Source organism: Embiotoca jacksoni, unplaced genomic scaffold, assembly GCF_022577435.1.
Source record: "Embiotoca jacksoni isolate LCO1_2020_lvr unplaced genomic scaffold, fEmbJac1.0.p SCAF_9, whole genome shotgun sequence".
NCBI classification, from domain to species: domain Eukaryota; kingdom Metazoa; phylum Chordata; class Actinopteri; family Embiotocidae; genus Embiotoca; species Embiotoca jacksoni.
In genome coordinates this window covers 5,061,488-5,082,439 of record NW_027185447.1, presented here as the reverse complement: position 1 = coordinate 5,082,439, position 20,952 = coordinate 5,061,488, and the positions used below count along the sequence as shown (strand labels likewise).

The 20,952-nt window shown below is 40.5% G+C and overlaps 1 protein-coding gene across 2 annotated transcripts in view; it reads right to left on the bottom strand.

The window, feature by feature from the left end:
* celsr3 (cadherin, EGF LAG seven-pass G-type receptor 3) overlaps positions 1 to 20,952 on the bottom strand; it is a 111,315-nt gene that overhangs the window by 78,111 nt on the left and 12,252 nt on the right. For both annotated transcript variants that reach the window (XM_069141586.1, XM_069141587.1), the window contains exons 2-3: positions 7,555 to 7,898; positions 5,031 to 5,319 (exon numbers count right to left, since the gene is read on the bottom strand). In XM_069141586.1, the coding sequence (XP_068997687.1) occupies positions 5,031 to 5,319; positions 7,555 to 7,898 (633 nt within the window). The remainder of the gene's footprint in view (positions 1 to 5,030; positions 5,320 to 7,554; positions 7,899 to 20,952) is intronic.

The window sequence follows — 20,952 nt, the reverse complement described above, 5'->3', positions numbered from 1 at the left end:
AGCCATAAATCTGATGAGATTATTGGTTGTTTTTCCTTCTATGTCTATCTCAAAATGTGCTCTTGTGCATCAAAACAACAAGAAACTAAAGGGATTTTCACACTGAATTAACCCATAATGCAACTTTAACCCTGAACTGTAACACACTTGGGTTAACCCACAGTACATCATAGTTTCATTTAAACCTTGGACTAACATTGAGGATTCAGTACTCGGTTGAACAGTACATGATCCCTGCTCACGCAGTGTTTCACACCATTTTCTCAGCACTCTATCTCCAGGGGTTGGCAGCATGAAGGTAGTATTAATCTTTGTACACAGCAGGGTTTTCCATTTCTTGGGTAAAGAGCAGGGGTGACCCTATACTTATATCCCAGGGCTAAATGTGAGTTTACAGAAGGGTGAGCCTGAGGTTACATGTAATAATTTGCTGCTATCTTATTGGTGGAGGAGGTGAAGATGCTCAATCATCCTTCAAAAGTCCAGTTTTACCTGGATTAAGTATTCGGCTGCTGCTGCTTGGAGAGGCCGCATACTTCTTGTGCTACACTTACTTTGTCTTGTGTGCCCCAAAGAAAACACCAGCGCAGTGTTGTTCACAGATCACACCTGACTTAGAGCTGTCGGAAGCTGCCGTTTTCAACTCAAAAATATTTCTCCCTTGGTGGAAAAATAAAGTTTCCATTCTTGGTCAAAACCTCAGGCTTCAGCTCCTGCCTGTGAGAGCGATCCATAGAGTTTCAGAGAAAACCAATTCAAAGCTACAAAGAGTGTACGAGGGGATGGATAGGCGGGCTGGATGGAAAAATGAGGAAAATAAAAATGAATGAGGGATAGAGGAAACTTGGTTGTGAGATGTCTGGAGATTTCTGTGTTGCAGAATCAATTCGTCCCCGTTTATTCGTCGTCCTTCTCTTCTTCCTCCCACTTACCCCGGGGCGTTGACAAGACACCGCAACACCCGACGCCTACGCAGGAGAAGCAACAACAACGACTACCCCGAACCCATCCGATTCCCCTCGCTCCATCTCTCACCTCTCATCCTCCCCCCTTCTCTCTTTCATTCATAGCTCTTGGATGTCTCTCGCCCCATTTTTCCCCCTGCAGCCCTCCTTCCATGTTATTCTAACCGAGTTCATCCGTCTCTTTTCCGTCTCATGTTGCTGCCCTACCTGTCTCCTCTCCTTCCTCTCCTTCATCTTTTATGCTCTACCATTTTCTCTTCCCACCTTTCCTCTCCCATCTTACATTATTTTTTTCTAATTTTCTTCTCATGTCTTTCTGTCCTGTCTCCATCGATCACACTTCTTCTCTCCTGCTGCATGTCTCCCATAAGAACTCGATACTATTAAAAGTGATTGTCAGGCTGGCGACCAGGCGTTAGCATTTCGTAGCTGAAACTGAAAATACGGCTGTACATTTTAGTAATTAAGATATGCTCAATTAATCAATTTACACATTTGTTTGTGATGTTGGAATCAAACTTTTTACTCCACAGTCAAAGTTAATTTGCTTAACCATCATCTCCAAAACTGTGCACACATAAAGACTGTGACAACAATATTGAAATATCACTAATGTAACTCTCCTGGAATTGATTAAACACCTAAAACAATCAACTCTGTTATTGGAAATTACAAATATAGACGTTTTTCAAAAAAAAAAAGTCTTTTAACTCTACATCTTTGCAGTCATTCAGTAGCATTGTCTGTATATAAAAGTGGACATGGCTTGCGGGTCTGGGTGCAAGTACCATTGAGTGCAATACCACCAGGGGCCACTAGAGGCTGGCTCTGGCTCTTAGATTATCATTAAAAAAAAGCATCAACCTCTCATATAATACAACTATAGAGTTACTGCTTGCTTGTCCAAATATGGTCACTTCTGGCTCCAAAATACCAAGATGGCGACGGCTGAAGTACCAAACTCAAGGCTTCAGAACAGCAGTTCAGAAACCAATAGGTGACATCACTGTTGGTTGCTGCTTGGTCAGTCCGCACAAAATGATGTATTTACAAACAGTCTCCACCTCAATCTCTACCCATCCCTCTGCTGTCGGCCTGCAGCTTGAGCTGCCAGCTGGATGATGTGGAAATCCCCACCCTGTAAGTAGACAGGATTGGTTCCTGAGGTACGTGACATATTTAACTCTGTCTGAATCAATGTTTTTGAGACTGTCAGATTGTCACTACAGTTCCAAAGTAGAAATTATCAGCCGTGGTGTTAACCACTTATTTCACTCAGGATATGTCTTCAAGCATATGCAAAACGCTGCATGTTAACACGGTTAAAAACTTGATTTATATTTGAGGGGGCTTTAAGACCCCTTTACACCCTGAGATTAAAGGTTCACTGCATGCCACATGAGATTATATGATTTCTAATTTGAGGTATGTCTAACAGTGCACTTTACTGTATGTCTGCTGAATCACAGATGATGACTCAGAGATGCAAGCACAGACACATCACCTATCATCCAGGCCCTGAGATTTCTTTTTTTTTAACCTAAAAAGTCATGCTCACAACGCTCCAGCTGCCAGTGTAGATATGGGTCACTCAGGCTCTGTCAGGATCCGCCATTGATAGCTGTGCTGCACAAAGAGGTTTAGGGCCAAATGAGTAAAAATGTCACCACATTTGTCTCTGACTTATCAGTGTTTGACAGATTAATTCCCAAAATCCAACAATCCACAGGGAATTCTTCATCATCTCCGTCTTCCTTCCTTCATGCGATTTAAGTACCTCTTCCCCTTCACATCGCTTTTTCTCTCAGATTTTCAGATTTCTCTTCATTTCCTAAACTTTCTTGACTCCCTCCATCTCTCTTTCACACCGTAGTCTACTTTCTGTCTGCCTCCCACTCGCTCGCTGTCTCCTATGCTCATTTGCTATCTCTCTCTCCTCATCTCTCTTTTTGTCCGTCTCAGTGGGAGTTTGGAAAACACTCCATCTCTCTCATGAAAGAAAAGGGTTGCTTCATTCCTCCAGCTCTCTTTTGATTCGAAATAAAAGGCAATGTGAAATATCCCCCAGACATAGACAGAGACGCGCACACACACATTGACATAGCGTCGTAGCGTCTGTCCTCGCCGACATCCACTCAATAGCTGGAGCAATGCAGCAGTATGAAGAGAGACAGAAACAGAGGTAGACCATCTTACATGATTCTGGTGTATTGGGAAAGATACTGTGTGTGTGTTCGAGTGTGTAACAAAGGGAACAAGTTAAAAAAGAGTGAAGAGTTGGGGTGGCAGCGGTGCTGGTGTGTGTGTGTGTGTGTGTGTGTGTGTGTGTGTGTGTGTGTGTGTGTGTGTGTGTGTGTGTGTGTGTGTAAAAGACTAAACAACAGGTAGAGAGTCAAAGAGGAGGAGGAAGCTCTCTCAGGAGGCCGAGTGTGTGTTTACATGTTGTTTAGTGCAACACGACAAAAGACAGAAAACAGAGTGGATCAAAAAGGAAGTCAGTGGGGGACATGAACAAAGAAGCACAGACAGTCAGTTTGAGTTTACCAGGGTAGAGTTAAAGACTACATAAAGACACAAACAAACAGACAAACTCTGCACCCTGTTTTTTTTTCAAATGCTTCTAAGTGAACACCATCTACAGTATCTCTTCATATTTAGGGCTGCTCCATTCAAACCGATGACACAGAGGTAAATAAAACAATCATCGATGTAAGGTAAAAATTTAAAAAAAAAAATAAAAAAATAGTGAATGCCTGTTCCTCTTAAACTGTCAACAAGGAAGTGTATTATACACAGACACTTTTAAAACCCACAACATTTCATTTGAAGGCATCAAAGTTTCCAACAATTCTTGTCTCATAGATCTGAATTTGAATATAAAACTGTACAAAATGATGCATTTTCCTGAACTGTAACATGGATCTTAATGTTTCAGTCAGTTTGGAGCCAAGACAGGAGATAATGTCACAAATATGCGACACTTGTATGTATTAAAACATTGTTTCCAACATTAACTCAAAGAGAAAGCAATGACAAAATAATGAAAAAACTGCTGTCCTTTGAGATATGTTTAATTTAAAGAGACACCTAATAGTAAAATCAGACTGAAGCTTATATCCCTACAACGTACTCTATCGTTTGATATAACTACACATACGGTAATGAAAGCACAGCAGATTAATGATTTGTTTTTAGATTGCAAATATTTTTTGCATTTTTGGTTTGATTCCATCCATCGCCCTCACTGTAAATAAAGTTAAATTAAAGAACATATGCAAGAAATTCATAAATGTTGCAGCCATTGCGCTTAACACATACTGCAAATTTGTTTAAAATTGTATGATCATATTTGTCCACACTTTTAGGTATGTTTAAAGGTCTACCTATAGTTCGTCTTTAAGCTTTGGGATCATGTAAGCTTTCGCTACAATACCACTGCTCGGTTTTCATTTCATGAAGCTGACATTTGAACCTGCACACCAACTACTATTCTTACTCTGAAAATATTCCACCAACAGATGTAAATCCTTCTACTGAAGAACCTGTTAATTGGCACACTCTCACATCCTAACTGGACTCTTAAGCGCTGTTTTATTAAAGCAGGTGCGCTGAAAAGGTCGACCAGTTAAACGAGTACCCTGAAGACAGAAAGTGCAAGGCTAATATAGTAGCAAGGCTAATATAGTGTCCTACTGGAGGCCAGCTAGAGCGATCAGGATCAAGGACATTATGCAGTTAAATGAGGGAGGCTTCTGTTAATTGTAGAGAATTTGCAACATGAGAAAATTTGACTTAAACTTGCTTCTACAGTTTTTCCATTGATGCAAAAGATTGATGAGGAAAGTTAGTTTCAATCTAAGAACAAATACAAGCAAATACAACAATTTATGCTCATCGTGTGCATACCACAATGTTTAACGAACACAAAAACTCTTCTGAGTCCAAAGACACGCACCTTCCTGAAGCCATTATATAAAACCAACAAAGTTGGTACGATTTTTTGACAACTCATCTTTGACACAGCAGCAAAAATAGTTGCACCGCACACTCCCCTCCCCAACTCACCAGTGTAGTCTTCCCGGCAGATACAGGTGTACCCCCCCTCTCTGCGGGCACACACCCCTCCATTCAGGCAAGGGTTGGAGTAACACAGGTTGATCTCCGTCTCGCAGTAATCCCCCGTGAAGCCCACAGGGCAGCGGCAGCGCAGGCCCGCGATGGGGTGGATGGGCCGGAACAAGATGGAGGGCGAGGAGATGAAGGGAGCAGAGCTGTTGAAGCGCAGCACCGAGATGCACTTCATGTAGTTCTGGCAGGGCTCCCGCAAACACACGTTGTCATCGAACGGCAGAACCTGGAGTGATGGCAGAGGGGAGGTGAAAGATGCTGTTCAGCGTGGAGGATATTTCCAATTCAGAGTAGCTTTTGTCGCTCGCTTTCATTGTTCAGCGCACTTCCTCGTGAAGGACTTCTTTCATCATTCTTTCTGAAGAGTGACACAAAGTTGTTTTTTTTCTTACAGCAGAAATTCAGATATGTGAATGCTGTAATATCACGGGTGTGACTCCTAACATTTACGATGACTCTTCTCTTTGGTGTTCCAGTGAGCCCTGCCAGCAGTGCTGTTTTGGCAGGGAAAACAGTTTGTCCATTAATCTGGTCAATTTGGAAATTTTAGGCTATTTTACTTCCATAACTTGTCTTCTTTCTTACTCGTAGAAAGATGTAAACAATTAGGTGTTTATTTTACTGTTCTTTGTATTTGCATCAATATTTGTTTCAATAGATTTCATGTAAATTCACCAAATGTTAGCACTTTCATTTTTTTATGAATCGGGCTATAAATGAAATGTGAACAAATCCTTCAGTACAAACCTTCAAAATATAGATAGTATTAAAACTGTGAAGTTTGGTGTATGCAGGAGCTGCTGAAGAGGAGATTTCCTGCTCAGAGACTGAGGAAAAATGTGTTTCTGCCCTCTCCATCAGGTTATCTGGACTGGATTCATGTTTGGTTTTAAATAAAAAGCACTTTCCTTCACCAGTTCCTATTCTTGCCTCCCAGTCTGATTGTCACTTTTGGTGTCTGAATGCTGCCACTTCCTCTACCTTTTTCAAATTAAAAGTCCTCATTTCAAATTTAAAGTGCTCCAGCCTTTCATGCGTACGGGTCCAGCCGTGTCGAAACCATACACTAAGAATTTAAACGTTTGTCTCCTTAATTAAAAAACAACATGTCCTACTATCTTTTATTCATGTTGAAATTTAGAAGCTCAATGATTTGTTGACACTGGCCGATACACACACCAACATGTCGACCTGTTTTTTTCCACTTCACAATCAGACTAAAACTTCTCTAAACAGTGATGTGGGCTGGCTATTGATTACCACACTTGAGATCAGACATAATGACCCATTATGCTGCTGTTAAAATACACTGTAGGACTCTAGACATGGAAAACGTTTAACCTTGTGCCTACAGTCTTTCCACATCTAAGTATAATTTACTATGCACTGCTCTTTGGACACTCTAAAACCAATGTGTTGATTTGCTTTATGACAGCCACTTTCCACATGAAGGTATTTACTGCCACTATTTTCCATAAAGGTCATTGGTTCAGATATATCCACAAGATTTTGTCTTTTTTGGACAGTAAGAGACAATAGATTCTGTTTGCATGTGTTTGTGTGACAGTGCCTGATGAGAGAAGGTCATGTACACTCAACCCTATCTCTTCACACTGCTGTGCTCTCTCTCATAAATCTTTTCTCCTTCTGGTTTCAGCTGTTCTCTTGTATCAGAACATCTCTGTGTGTGTGTGTGTGTGTGTGTGTGTGTGTGTGTGTGTGTGTGTGTGTGTGTGTGTGTGTGTGTGTGTGTGTGTGTGTGTGTGTGTGTGTGTGTGTGTGTGTGTGTGCGCATTTGTGTTTGTGTTTGTGTTTGTGTTTGTGTTTGTGTTTGTGTTTGTACATTCCCTGGGTCATGTGAAAACGGATGGAACTGATGTGCATGCAGAGTCCAGGTGTGCATGATTTCATGCATGAGAACATATAGTGGTCATATCTGTGTATTGTTGCATGAAGCCATATGGCTGCTGTGTCACAGCATCTGTATTGTATCTTTATCAATTCACATGCAATATGCTCTGATGATTGTCTTACAACGCGTGCCTTCTCACGTGAATTCAATTAAACCCATTCACAAATAAACTCAAGTTTAAAGTATCAAATATAGAGCTAGAGTCTGTAATCTAAAAGTAACCACGCTGTACTTCTACAATCAAAAATGACAGATCGGATTGAAGCTCTAAATCAAAATTAACCTTTTTTGCAACTGAAAATTAGTTTGAATCATATGTTTACAATGAAGCAAAAACGGCATCACACTATCATGATTAAGTGAGAAACACCAAATTCTGATTTTCAATCTGTGGTCACAAAAAATATAAATTGCATTTTTAAATTGGATTCACATGCTTGTCATCGCAATTGTTTTCCTCTTTGAGGTGTATGAAAGAGACTTTGTCAAAGGTGAGGCGTACACCGACACAAAGCACTCCAATATGTGTGTTTTTGCAGATGGACTAACCTCCATCTGTGTCAGTGACGTCAGCCTCGGCCTGTTCAGGTACAGCTGCTCCTCCAGAGCCTCGGAGGGGAAGAAATGTCCTCCCGGCAATGCAGCAGTGAAGCTGACATTCAGGATCCCTCCCGGTGCTGCATCCAGGTCCGGCTGGATGTTGAAGATAAACACGTCCTCGACGGGCACTGACAGCACCGCCGACACGCCCTCCAGGAAGTTACCCAGCAGCGGTGACAGGAAGTGCTCCTGGGACATGTTCTGGAGGCGGACAGTGACACTGCTGCCCAACATGTCCTCGGTGATGATGAGGACACGGAGAACACACTGCGCTGAAATGCTGTGGATACCATCTGATGAGACGAAGAAGAAAGAGGAGGATAATCAGTTAGGTGAATAAATAGATGTGCACATTCTTCAGGTGGATAGAGGATGGACAAATTAGTTAGAAGAGGAAGTGATGGTGAAGGAGATGAAGAAAGATAGAAGAGGACAGAGAGTGACCTTCAGGTGTGAACAGGTGAAGGAGCATGAGGAGAGAGATGGATGGAAGAGAAGACGTGGGGGAAGAGGGTCAGGGACGACAGAAAAAAGCAGAAAAGGGGACATAAAGAGACAGAGATAAACTATATGGAGCCAGAGGGGAGGGATAACAAAGAGGAAAACAAAAGGTGAGAAGGTGACAACCATGTCAAGAGATATGCAGTTTAGACCGGTGAACATAAAAGTCTGTATCTTCCATGTGTTATCTTCCACTGCACAAACATACATCTAAGTACAAGACAGATTATAAATATGAAAGAAAAATCCAGGATCATTCCCAAAACAGACTTTGTGTTTGACAAAGAACATGCCATGTTAGTTAATGCTGCCTTTAAGTCGAAAGTGAATTATCGTGTCACTCAACAAACTGCCAAAGGCTGCCTACGGAGAACAGCAACAAACACAAAATCCCTCACTACTTGTAATTCAATGTGTTACATACATTTAAGAAGAGAGGAAGAGAAGCTCAGAGGTGACTGAAACTGCCAGCAGTTTACTGTTTGATCTCAAAGACTTTTGCTGTGATCAGAATGAGATCTTTACACATTTAGCTGACAGACTTTATCTGATCGTTTTGGTAAACAATTTTTTTTTCATCTGATTTAGGTAGTTTAGTTTTAGTTTATCCCAGCCATAGAAAGTTGTGTTTATAATCCATGGATGAAACACTGGGCTGTGATACCACTTAAGGTGAATGATTGCAATAATTGTCACATGTATTCATGTCGACAAATAAACCTCTATCCTACAATATATATATGTATGTATATCTATGTGTTTTGGCAAGTATGTTTTGGAGGAAACAACACCGACTTTAATTGGCACCATTTTTTGGCACCACAGAAGTTATAGTGAGGTGGACGAGGTGGATGAATGTCCAAAAAAAACACAGGAGTCGGACACTGGATTACTTGTTTCCTGCATCTCACTTGTACTTCTCAGCTACTAAAACACTTAGTCTGGCTTGTGAAACTTTCCCACTGAATACTTTAATGCTGCCTTAAATCTCAAATCACTCATTCTCCCGGGCTTAACCAGTTGCACATTCAAGTAAACCAACCAAATTAAAACATCGCTTTAGTTGGCAGGACCAAATGTAAAAAAATATCTCATGCAAATACAATAACAATTTTGCAGACACTTTAAGTATGAACAGTTTGCATTGCCTGCAGAGTTTGCAGATAACCCAGTGTAAACCATTTTTTATTTTTTCTAGCAGCAGGAGCTGAATTGCAGTTTCATCCAGACACAAGATGTTTCGTCTGCGCTGGGTACAAACACAATACAGAGCTGGGCGGCATTGTATGCTGTAAATCAATTTGGTGCAACAAGCTGGCTAAAAGAATACAAATGTTCATGACCGCAGGAGAATGAGGAGGCAGTTTGGAGCAATGAGGCATTGTTAGAGAGAAACAGGTTGAAGGATAATACAGACTGAATGACAAAAAAGCAATACATGAGTGGTCTTGATGCAAAAAGGGGTGGCAGGAAAGAAGAACGAGAAGAGGAAAGAAAATGATGGTGACACGAGGAAGAACAGAAGGACAGAGAGGCGACGGAGGGTGAAGCAGAGCAGAGAAGGGTTATTAAAAACTGGAGAGCAAAGGAGACATTCATGGAGAGAAGACCAAATTAAAGAGAGAGATTTTGGTAATTCATGAATGGGGAATCAACAAACCTGTCTGTTTAGGTGTTACTGTAAATAAGTGGTGATTAATGATGTTAGCTTATTTTCCTTTGCTAAGGCTGTAACAAAAATAATTTATAAAGTAGATAATTACCTGAAATTAAAAGACAATTAACAATATAATGATTTCCTTCATTTACAGTTTGTCATAAAGCGTTCCCAGAAAAAAAAAAGACACAGAGAGGAAGGCAGAGACAAAGCAAGAGTGTCATTGTATGAAAAGGAACAGGGTGTAGACAAAAGTGTAAAGGTTAAAAAAAGGAAATAAAGCTGAATAAATGGAGGAGGAGAGAGAGGGAGACTAAGAGAGCAGAGAATGAGAGGTATGGAGGCTGGGGGTTGGGTCTAGTGGCAGCTGGTTTGATTACCGGATTATGAGGAGACTCACTCCCCACTGACCTCTAACACACACACACACACACACACACACACACACACACACACACACACACACACACACACACACACAGAGCTTGTCATAATATATAAACAGCCAGAGGGAGGAGTGGCATTATGAAGGGGACAGACAGGGAGAACCATTTTTGACAGAAGATAGGGAGAATATTTATATATACACAGACGTATACACGTACATGATACATTCGGTGAAGTATTTAAATGTCACCTCGTCTTCTGGGGCTAAAAGCCAGCTTTGCTATCAACCCTCTGGATCACAATGCAAAGACACAGCACTAATTGACACTGATCTCCCATTGTCATTGAAATGAGACCGGGATCTATGAAAAAACACGGGATAATCTGCTGGAGTAGGACCCAATCTCTCTCACACACACACACACACACACACACACACACACACACACACACACACACACACACACACACACACACACACAGATGTTTAACCATCGCTGTGCACTGATGTACTGTATGTTTGCAATTCCATCTGAGCTCTACTGAAATCTGAGTTGAAGGCGAGAAGGATTTGTCACATTTCAACTTTAGAAGCCAATCCTGCTTTTACACAATTTATTCAAGCGTGATGTGGAAACATGAGGTCTGGACTGCTCAAACACTAAGAGTGGACTCTGAGTGATGGAGGAGACATCTTGTAGTTAAACTGTGGAAATGAAGATTTACATATTCTTAGATTTATAATGAGAGGAGGCGTAGATGTAAAGAATTTTTAACCAGGAGGGAATTTTTTTTTTCCGACTCAAATTATTCAGTTAAATTCTTATATTAGTTAGAGCTGAAGATTTTTATATATTTTTGAACATGCCTGGAGGAGATTATGGCCACATACTGAAACTTTAATTCTTCCCCTATCTAAACCTGAGTGTAACATTAAAGGAATAATTTGACCATTTTATAATACACTTATTTGCCTTATAGGTGAGAGTTGGTAGAAATGATTCATACTATTATCACATCTGTGTGCTAAATCTGAAGCTTAAGTAAGCAATTAGCTCATCGCATGAAGATTGGAGGTTCATGGCTCTGTTGAAAGTTTAAAAAATCTCACTACCATCACATCCAAAGCTCACCGAAGAGCCAGTTAAATCTTTTATATTTACTCTGTACAAAAACCTAAATGTAAAAATGTACAGGGAGTTACGTGATGCAAGTACAGTAGCTTCATATGTAAGGTACAGACAAACAAAAGCGGATCAATCCAACGCTCAGCAAGAAAGCAAATTCATGTAGTTCCCAAAAATGTTGAACTATTCCTTTAATCGAGAAAACCTTGTCTGAACCTTTGAACAGTTCTCTGAAGTAAGAACATGACAAATGGTCTCCTCGTTTCCAAAACATTTCTCAGAGACACAAGTAAAAAGTACACACACAGTTTACATGTGCTCTAAAAGAGGACAGCTGCTGTTTTTGAATGTACGAACTGGAAAAATTGATCTTTTTCAGGAAGTGAGATTCCGGGTGACTTTTAATAAACTAACATTAAATGATGTAACATTTTTGACACTGCAGTCTTGTTTCACAGCTGTTTAATTGCATCTGTATCGATCATATTGACAAGCATACAGCAAAATTGGACCCCAAAGACTTGTCGAAGGTCTTGATTGTTTTATTTGCTCGCCTCCTGCAGACGGTTGGTACAGTAAAAAAAATATCATCACTATTTCCTCCACCAGGCAAACTGAAAATACAGCCTCCTGGGAACCCTCTTCAGTGGCCCACAGGGACAACAGTGACATTTCAAACAAGAATATTTGACAACTCAACAAATCCTTTAACAGGCTAAAAGGATGATACTCATATCAGTGCTCGTTTGATGGTCTTCAACTTCGCTGTGATTTTATCAACCTTCAGAGGCAGTTTTACCCAAAGCAGGAATTAAGTTCTGACAGTAAATCTGGCGCACACACGTAAAGATCAAATATATAACATTTGTTCACTGGGCTTCCTCTTGAGGCTGCAAAACAGCTAATTCAATCTGAATTAGCACAGGGCTCTTCACACATACAGAGCTGTTTACCTGTCTTTTTACAAATAGAGAAGAAAAACAACAATTCAAACTGCATGGTCAAAATACACTCAACTCGTCCCTACTTAATTTTTGTTTTTTTTCCATTGGGCGAAAGTTCCTGATACTATTTTTTGGGATCATTGTCATCGGGTCTCCAAGCGAGGTGAGCTGATACTGAAAGGTGACTTAAAAATCCTGCAGACCTCTGATTGGCCGGAGAGAATTGGTACTCGAATCATCACTGTGTCACTACGTCAAACCCGCCGACCTGTGATAGCAGCTGCAATTTTATTTTTTTTATTCAATGGACGTTCCTCTGTTGGGTTGGCAACACAAGGATCCAGTGTTTCACACAGCATCACTATGATGACCAGCAACACTGAGGGGGAACTATCTGCAGAAAAGTACCAGGGACCGAAAGTGATTACAGTCGAGACGAGTTGAGTCCTGACATCCAGTGCAAAAGCAGCATCACACAACAAACTCTGTCCTCTTGATGTCAACGACGAATCCACCTCCTTCTCTGAGGTCAGCTGAATTTTACAGGCCATTATTTGATAGGTACAGTTCTGCTCAAACACAAAAGTTACAACTAATAAATCTGTGAAAATAATTTTTCACAGATTCCTGCAAGGCAGGTTTGTACTTTTTCTCCTGTCAAAACAGGGTAACCAACTGAGTCAGTAAAGTCACATATGAAAAGGTATGTTTGTAGCGCGAGTGCATACTATGTGGGCGCAAAAGCCATCCTCCGTTTGAAACTTGGCTGGACGGACTTCTCCTGTAAGTCAATTCCTGCTCTCCTTTCCCTTAATTTTCCATCTTTCTTCGACTGCTCCTTTCCAGGACTATTTTTTGGGCCAATTACCTAAAAAATAACTCTTGAAAAAGTATGTGTTTTTCTGAAAGCTCAATAAAGTGCTAAAAGGTGTTAAAAAGTACAGTTCTGTTGTGTTTGAAACTGAACGTAGAAATTCCTTCCTTCATCTCAGGTTTGACTTTTAAATTCCAACTTTCCAACTTTCACTGGCCATCCAACAACCCAACCATAACTGATGTTAAATTCAATCTAAAAGGTCGACACTTACCGCTGAAACTCTTCAAACAGAGAGGACGCAGCATGTATAAGTGAAATTTTATGAGCCGCAGACATAAGTCACTTAATGTCCTTTAGATTCATGCCACAGCTTATGAGACTGAGGTGTCAATCAATATCTCGTATGTCAACGACACTGATGTAACATTTTGGATCAAACCTCTTCATATCCAGCACTTCGAGAAGTATCAGGTCTACCTCAGTAGAATACAAAGACCACGGAGGACTTGTGAATTACTTTTGGTAAAGGTAATCTTGTCCATGACTTTCCAGAAAGCCAGGAAGTCATAATTAATGCATTTCCCTATCTCAATGCCACTCCACTTCAGCGGGCACAAAAAACAATAAAACATTAATAGGCTCCGAACTCAAAACGCTACAAATGGAAGGTTATTTTGGCGTCTTTAGCACCACGGGAAAACAAAGCATTGCGTAAATAACAACTCTTTTGCTTTTGCGAGCTTTCACGGCACACGTGGGCTCCGAGCCAACACTTTCCCCTTCGTGTGTCCGCACTTCAAAGAGGGAGGGGAGCTTTGGGGCTGCCGTGCATAAAGACTCTAAGAATAAACACACTGATCCGGAATCAGCAGTGTGGTCTCAGGGATGCTTGAATGTCAACACACCATGAAAAGAGAGGCTGGCCTCCGATCAGTGCTCGAGCTCTAAGATGCTTTGTGGGTATACGGTCCCCAGCGTTTCAAAGGGTTGAGGGAGTTCAGTGCTATCTCCCCGCACCAGGTAGCCTGACTAATAGCACTCTCAAAGCTTCTTGAATGTCAGAGCATCCCGAGCTCGCTTCCTGGAAATCTGGACGGAAATAGTCTGCAAAGTAGCATTCAATTGAAGCCCACAGCTGGAGCTGAAAACAGCCCCTGAAACTCTTTTTAAAAAGCTGTAATACAGAGTCGGAAGACGGGTCACAAAGCAGAGACCTGGCATTTCCCTTTAAGGAAGAAAGCAGTCGCAGCACAAAGCTAGCAAAAGTTATGGAGATACCGCTCAGGTGGTTTGTGAAGGGAAAGTCTGCAATTTAAAAGAATTCATTATTTTGTCTAAAAACTTCACAAAACTCAGATGTTTTAAGATGAAATGAGAACTGGTTAATAAAACACACTTTTCGAGTTTTATGTTTGAATTTCTAAGTGTTTGAAACGATAAAAATGTAGGAAGCTGCTTTGGTGTCAAGCAGAAGTTGGAGAGAGAGAGGCGGAAGAAGATTTAAAAAAAAAACTTAAATCATGTTATTTTCTCTTTCTGAATTTTGGTTGATGTCTGTTGGTGCACTTACTGTATTGTATGAGTTCCTGCTCATAGAATTAGGGGAAGTATTTCTTGTTTACAAACTGTAAAAAGAATATATTGTGAGTATTGGGACATATGTATAGCGTACTATGTCAGGACACTATATGGAAAGGAGACATAGTTTAATATCTGTTGTGCTGTGGTTTCAGTCCAGTTACCATTTATTTATTCACTAAACATCAGACTCGATGTCTCACAGAAGGTTGTTGTAAAAGTAAAAGCAAGCTGTTCTTATTGGTTATCAGAGAACCCAGTTACAGCATTCAAATATCTCCGACACTCAGATTCTGTATTCAGAGGAAAATCTCCCATTACCTATGCATGAATTGAATGAAGTTCGAGCCTTATCAAAAGACATTTGTGTGTGATATTTGTCTGTGTATACATACATATAGTCTTTTGTCTTGCTATGTGTATATTTAGGTTTTCTTCTTTTTTCAATACTTTTTCTCATTATACATCTTGTAAAGTCATCTAGCGGCCATATCAGTCACCTGCCAGTTGATCTGCTTCTTGTTTGGACAATTATCACTATTATACCAAAGGGGAGTTTGTGAGTAACACCCTGAAGAAGGCTGTTTGTGCTGCTATGTGTGGGTTGTAACCCAGTTTAGTTTAAACATGTATAATCATCTTGTTTTTAAAATGTCACCCATGAAATAACCATCTCAGTAAAGATGTTTTATTGTATTTTAGTGCCTTGGACTTTTTCCTTCTTTTAGACATTTGTGTCATTTTAAAATTTGCACATTAAATTGGAGATCGTGTGGCATAAATTTTCAACAATCCATTTTCCTTTTTATTATATATTGTGGCTTCGTCTGTGAAGACTAACACTGCCAGGGGTGAGTAGTTCAAATCCCGACATGGATCAGTCATTCGCACGTGGCAATAGCGCTGCCATTGTTAAGGGTCTGACTAAGACTGGGTGCACTCTCGATACTATGAGGAGTTGGGATTAAAGGGGGAAAAAAAAATACCAAAAGGGGAGATATATTACAACTAGCATGAGAAACCCAAAACAGGAAAATTGGATTTACACTGAACAAAAGCCGTATGGCACTACTCTGGAACACACTAAACACCGTCATGGTGCCTTCAGCCCATTACTTCGCAGTCTATGCGCTCACAATCACATGGGTTTAAATCCCATTTCACACTGTGTTGTCACAGCTTTTTGTTTGGCCTTTTCCTGTCTCTCTTCTGTGTTCAGCGTCCTCGAAAAAGCCCTCATAAAATGCAAGAGCAGGTTGAGTTTTCAAAACTCGGCGTGACCAAAAATTACGAGGAGTTTTTTAGCGGCCCTTGGGTCAGGAAAAAAAATTAATCGGTACTGTAGCCGCTGAACAAACGCTGCCTTTTTTGAACACACATAAAGTGTCAGAAGTTGTTAACGGAGCACAAAAAAAGCACAGTTACCTAGAAATAATGACTGCACCGCCCTAAAGAGACTGTGAGAGCATAAAGAGCCAAAGCGGCACTTACTGTACATGCCGATAAATAGGTAAATAAATGGGTAGCTGAAGAGAGAGAGAGAGAGAGAGAGAGGCGGACCATACATTAATGCTGATAAAACAACACAAGCATTAAAAGTAGTGTGTGCGCATCATTACAAACCTCACACAGACACACACACACACACACACACACACACACACACACACACACACACACACACACACAGGCACTGGCCTGACAGCTGATTTCTGCGCTCTGTTTGTTTGTTAAAGCCTCTCGACCCCTGAGGTCTGGGCACTCATTATACTCAGTGTAAAGTAGAACACAGTACAGGAAAAAAAAAACATAAGCTCAAATACACACACACACACACACACACACACACACACACACACACACACACACACCGGCATAATGGTTTTCAACAGAAGCGCTAATCCTTTACATTAAACCAGATACACTTAACTTCCAGTGAACACAAAAAGCCCTCTCGCATGTAAAGACTCGCACATTTAGCCCATATCACATTTACACACACCCTCATGTCCATTGTACTTCTAAACAAATCCACAGTGACCTCTCCAACATGCAGACGTGACACCGGTTCGCAGCTGTTTGTAGCAGCAGCTCTCATCCTCCCGCCTGCATCTGTCTTTTATTTGCTCTCTCAACTGTGCTGCCACAGAAACATTAAAAGGAGAACCACGCTTTGACTTACTTTCCATGCCCAAGAAAAGATGTGTTTTGTCTGCCTGCACTGTAACACAGGGTTTCACCTTATCTGCAGTGTTGTTGTTGTGTTAAATAATTTGGTGTCTTAGAGTCCAACAATGTAGGCCGAACAAATTCCCTGCAGCCTGTCCAGCACCTGAGGTTGGGTGTGTCTGTAGCAGCTTTCCAATCTCTGCGAGGGCCTTCTGTTAGCTGAAAAGATCCCAAATCTAAATTTTCCAAACCACTGCTCCTGTGGAGCGGTGTAATAGTGCAGCAGTAATGGTCTACTCAGCACAGTATGTGCAGCAAAAAGGACTACTGGGACGTTGATGTGTGAAGGCCAATCACTCAAACACACATAAAATGAAGGCACACTACTGAGCAATGTTCGAATTACGATTATTTGCATTCGGTTTTGACAAAGAGGTTGAAAACCACGCTCTCAGTGGTGAAGTTTTCACAGACAAATACATTTTTGTTTTGTACAATTGTATTTAGGTCAAATTTGTCTCCAAAATCAGTGTGTCTAAGAACATCACCAAAATGTTGCACTATATCTTCATACCACCAGCAGCGGCAATGAGCATAAATAAATACCAAATAATCCTCCAGTTACAAGTCGAGAGTTTTGTGAATTATTCTGTAACTGAACTGTTACAGAATATGTGTGTTAAATGTTAAAAACAGCAGAACATCAAAACGTGCAGAAACGTAGTGTACGACTAATATTAAAATGAATTATTTTATCACTGTGTTGATCTATATGGATGACGACGAGGTTGTTTGTCACTTTTCTGTATTCTGACAGCAGAAATACAGCTGATTTCATGGGGGCGGCCCTCTTGCCTGTTTGTAAACACCCTCAACTCAGAAGTGGGACGTTCCCAAATGGGAACTTTTACCAATTCTGCGCTGCCTGAACAACAATTAAATTAATTTATCGTGCAGCTTTGAGTCATATCGATAAAGGACCAAGATGGGAGCAGCTTGAGTCTAGATTTCCACCAAATACCTAATTCTAGATCCAAATAAGATACTGTATCAAAAATCCTAAAAGAATGCTGGCAGATCTCAGAACATGGTTTCATGCCAAAATGCAAATTAATTGTGAAAACAAACCTCTGGGAAAAAAGAAAAAGAAAACAAATCTGAAATGTGCCGAAGGACAGTCAGACCACATCCAAAAAAAGACACACGGATAATTAGACTCGACCGAAAATGCAGTCAACCTGAACATCCCCAAAGAAAGAGAGAAGGTTGGCAGCAGCTCTTAACTAACTACCAATTAACAGCAGCAGCAGCTGACAGGAGCACTAATACGTGTCATTTTCCTGTTCTTCACAATTCTCTTTCATTAAAAAAAAAAAAAGTTGTGGTAATAATGAAGCATGATGTGATCAAAGCAGATGGTGAGTACAAATTATTGGAAAAACATGTTCATGTAACTTCAGATTCTCTACAACTCACTGGGATTAACAATCAAAATGTAGTCGTGTGACATTTCGCAGCTGATCATTGCCAGTCAGATTCATGTAGAAAGTGACTAAAACAGCAAAACTGAGAGGCACTGAGGTTTACATAGGGTATATTAAAAACATGGACTTCAGAGCATCCAGCCTCTGATATTTGTCCAAGAAACCTCAATTATTCTGAACATCATGTTCTTATTTTAAGTTTGGCCAAGTGTGGCAGCCTTAAGAGCACTTTAACAGACTCATCAAATCCAACTGTGTGTCGGCACTACGGAGACTGTGTTACTGTCCAGCTTCTCTCTCTGCAGTGATCTTGTTTGTTTACAGTAATCATGTTAATGTTGCGAGGCTAATGTGGAAATGATTTATTGATGATACAATACTAAACATAGCGATGAAGTTGCAGTCTGCTGATGATCCGTCCTCATTTTCCCTACAACATGCTTCTTGCTCTTCCCCGGTGGCTGATTTGGCCTGAAACTCATTTAGCCTCAGACGAGCACAAACACATCATTAAAAGGTGGTTTATGAACACTTATTTTTCCATTTGATGTTTAGTGTTGGGCTCTTTCATATGGGAGAGGTCACGAAATCTGGCCTTTGGGTAATAAACTCCATATATCCTGAAGCTTGTAATGCATCAATGTTCTTTGTGTCTCTTCTTTTCTTTAAGACTTTCAGTGTCTCAAAAGCAATTGTTGCAAAGTTACAAAAATAAAAAAAACTTTCCCTTCAGAGTCGGTTTGGCTGTGGTTCTCATTCAATCTTCTTCAGGACCCCGGCCTCTTCCAATCATTGCCCGAGCGCGTTGTTAATTTCATGTCATTGCTTTCGGATAATTTTTTTGCCTCGTTTTTGGTATTTTAGAAATCTGTCCAGCCATGTGGGTTTCAGACTGCTAGAAGGAAACAGAATGTAATTGAAAATTGTCCTCCTAATTAAAGAAACTAGAAAACATCCTCCAGTACTTGAGCTGTCATCAGCCAAAAGTTCCAACATTTCAAGTTAAAACCAATGTCAAGTTTTAGCACTTTTATGAACTTGGTGTACAGTTTGGTGGGAAACCAGGAGGTCATAAAAAAAAGAAAATGCATGGGTTTTCTTAGACAATCTGTAAAGAGATACTGAGGCTGTTTGTGTAGATACAAACCTCAATTATTAATATAACTATAAATATTTGAAGGTCAGAGTTTCACTTCATCATTATAAAATGTGGATTTACAGCAGTTTGTTGCCTCAAAAATGGCTGAATCTCAAACTATTTGCTAATTTTTGTTTTCTTATTTCCTGTAATAAGACAGTATTATTTGAGGGTTTTCAGTGGACACACTTTCCATGTTAGTCTGCTAAGAAAGAGTATAGATAAAAAAATTAAAAAAAAAAAAAAAAGGTGTATTACGATTCCCACACCAGCTTCAAAACTGTCTGCAGGGAACATGAATTCCTGACTCCCTGACAACTTCAACTGTCAGACTTTTCATTCATGACCACCGCGCCTGAATGTTCACAGCCACAGCAATCCCCCAGTTCATATTATTGACTTACTTATCACCACTTTGCAGCAGTTATTATGGCTCTCACATTGCTACCGGAGAGAAAAAACACTTCTGAAGTGGACTTCAATTGTGCAGGGCAGCTACCAGATGAAAATGTGTTTGGCTGCATGACTGAAAAGTGACTTGGCATTTAAGAAGAGACTTGGTTGTAAATCCTGCATAAATAAAAGCTGGGAAACAGACACTGTATCACAACAAAAAAAGAAAGATGACTTTCTTTCATCTACTTGAGCTGTATTGACAACCCACTTTCTTTTAATATAAATCAGAAACTATGAATAAACTATGTGACAATGTTCTGCTGTTTAACAGAAATGCCTCCAAACCATCCAACACTTAATATCTCTAGCCTGCAGTGACCTAAAAGCCTCTGCATACAATCAGATTACTGTTCCTCACCAGACAGCCTTACACAGACACTGGATCTCTGTCAGAACCAATCACAACTCTTTATTAAGCATCTCATACAAACCAGAGGAGACCCTGTGTCGCCTAATACCTGCTCACCATGACACACCTGACTGCTCATTTAGGCTTAAAAATATGCAGATAGGAAAAAGAGGACAAGTACTGGTGAATGTGAAAACCTGTTGAGGTCACAGGTATGGTCCTGGCGTGGGTGTCATGGTTACGGAACACTAATTACCCAGCAGAGCAACTGGCCATCTGGCTCTCAGTCCCTCTGAGAAGAGAGGAAACTGTGTCAAACTCCACAACCCTGCACTCGTACGGTTGGTAGATGCATTGTGGCCCCTGACGGGATGAAGATGTACTGATTATGTCTAATGGATTTTAATGGGCTGGTAAAAGCGTCTCGATAGTATGGCTGCCACATTGCGGTTGGCTCGTATGGACTGTATATGTAGATCATCGTGGTGAGCCGATGCGATGTGCTCATGTTACTATAGGGTTTGAGCCCATTTTATACCCTTTCATGTATTCACTTTAATCCTCTGTGGAAAAAGCTTGTGGGTTTAAAATCAATATCCACGATTTAGAAAAAGAAAACGCCAGCGTAGCTTTGCATAATTCAATGCCCATCGCACATATGGGGTGTGTCGTAGGAGGAAGTAACAAGGCTGATGTTATGCAAAAAAAATAATAATTCATATGACATGTCATCCAATTAT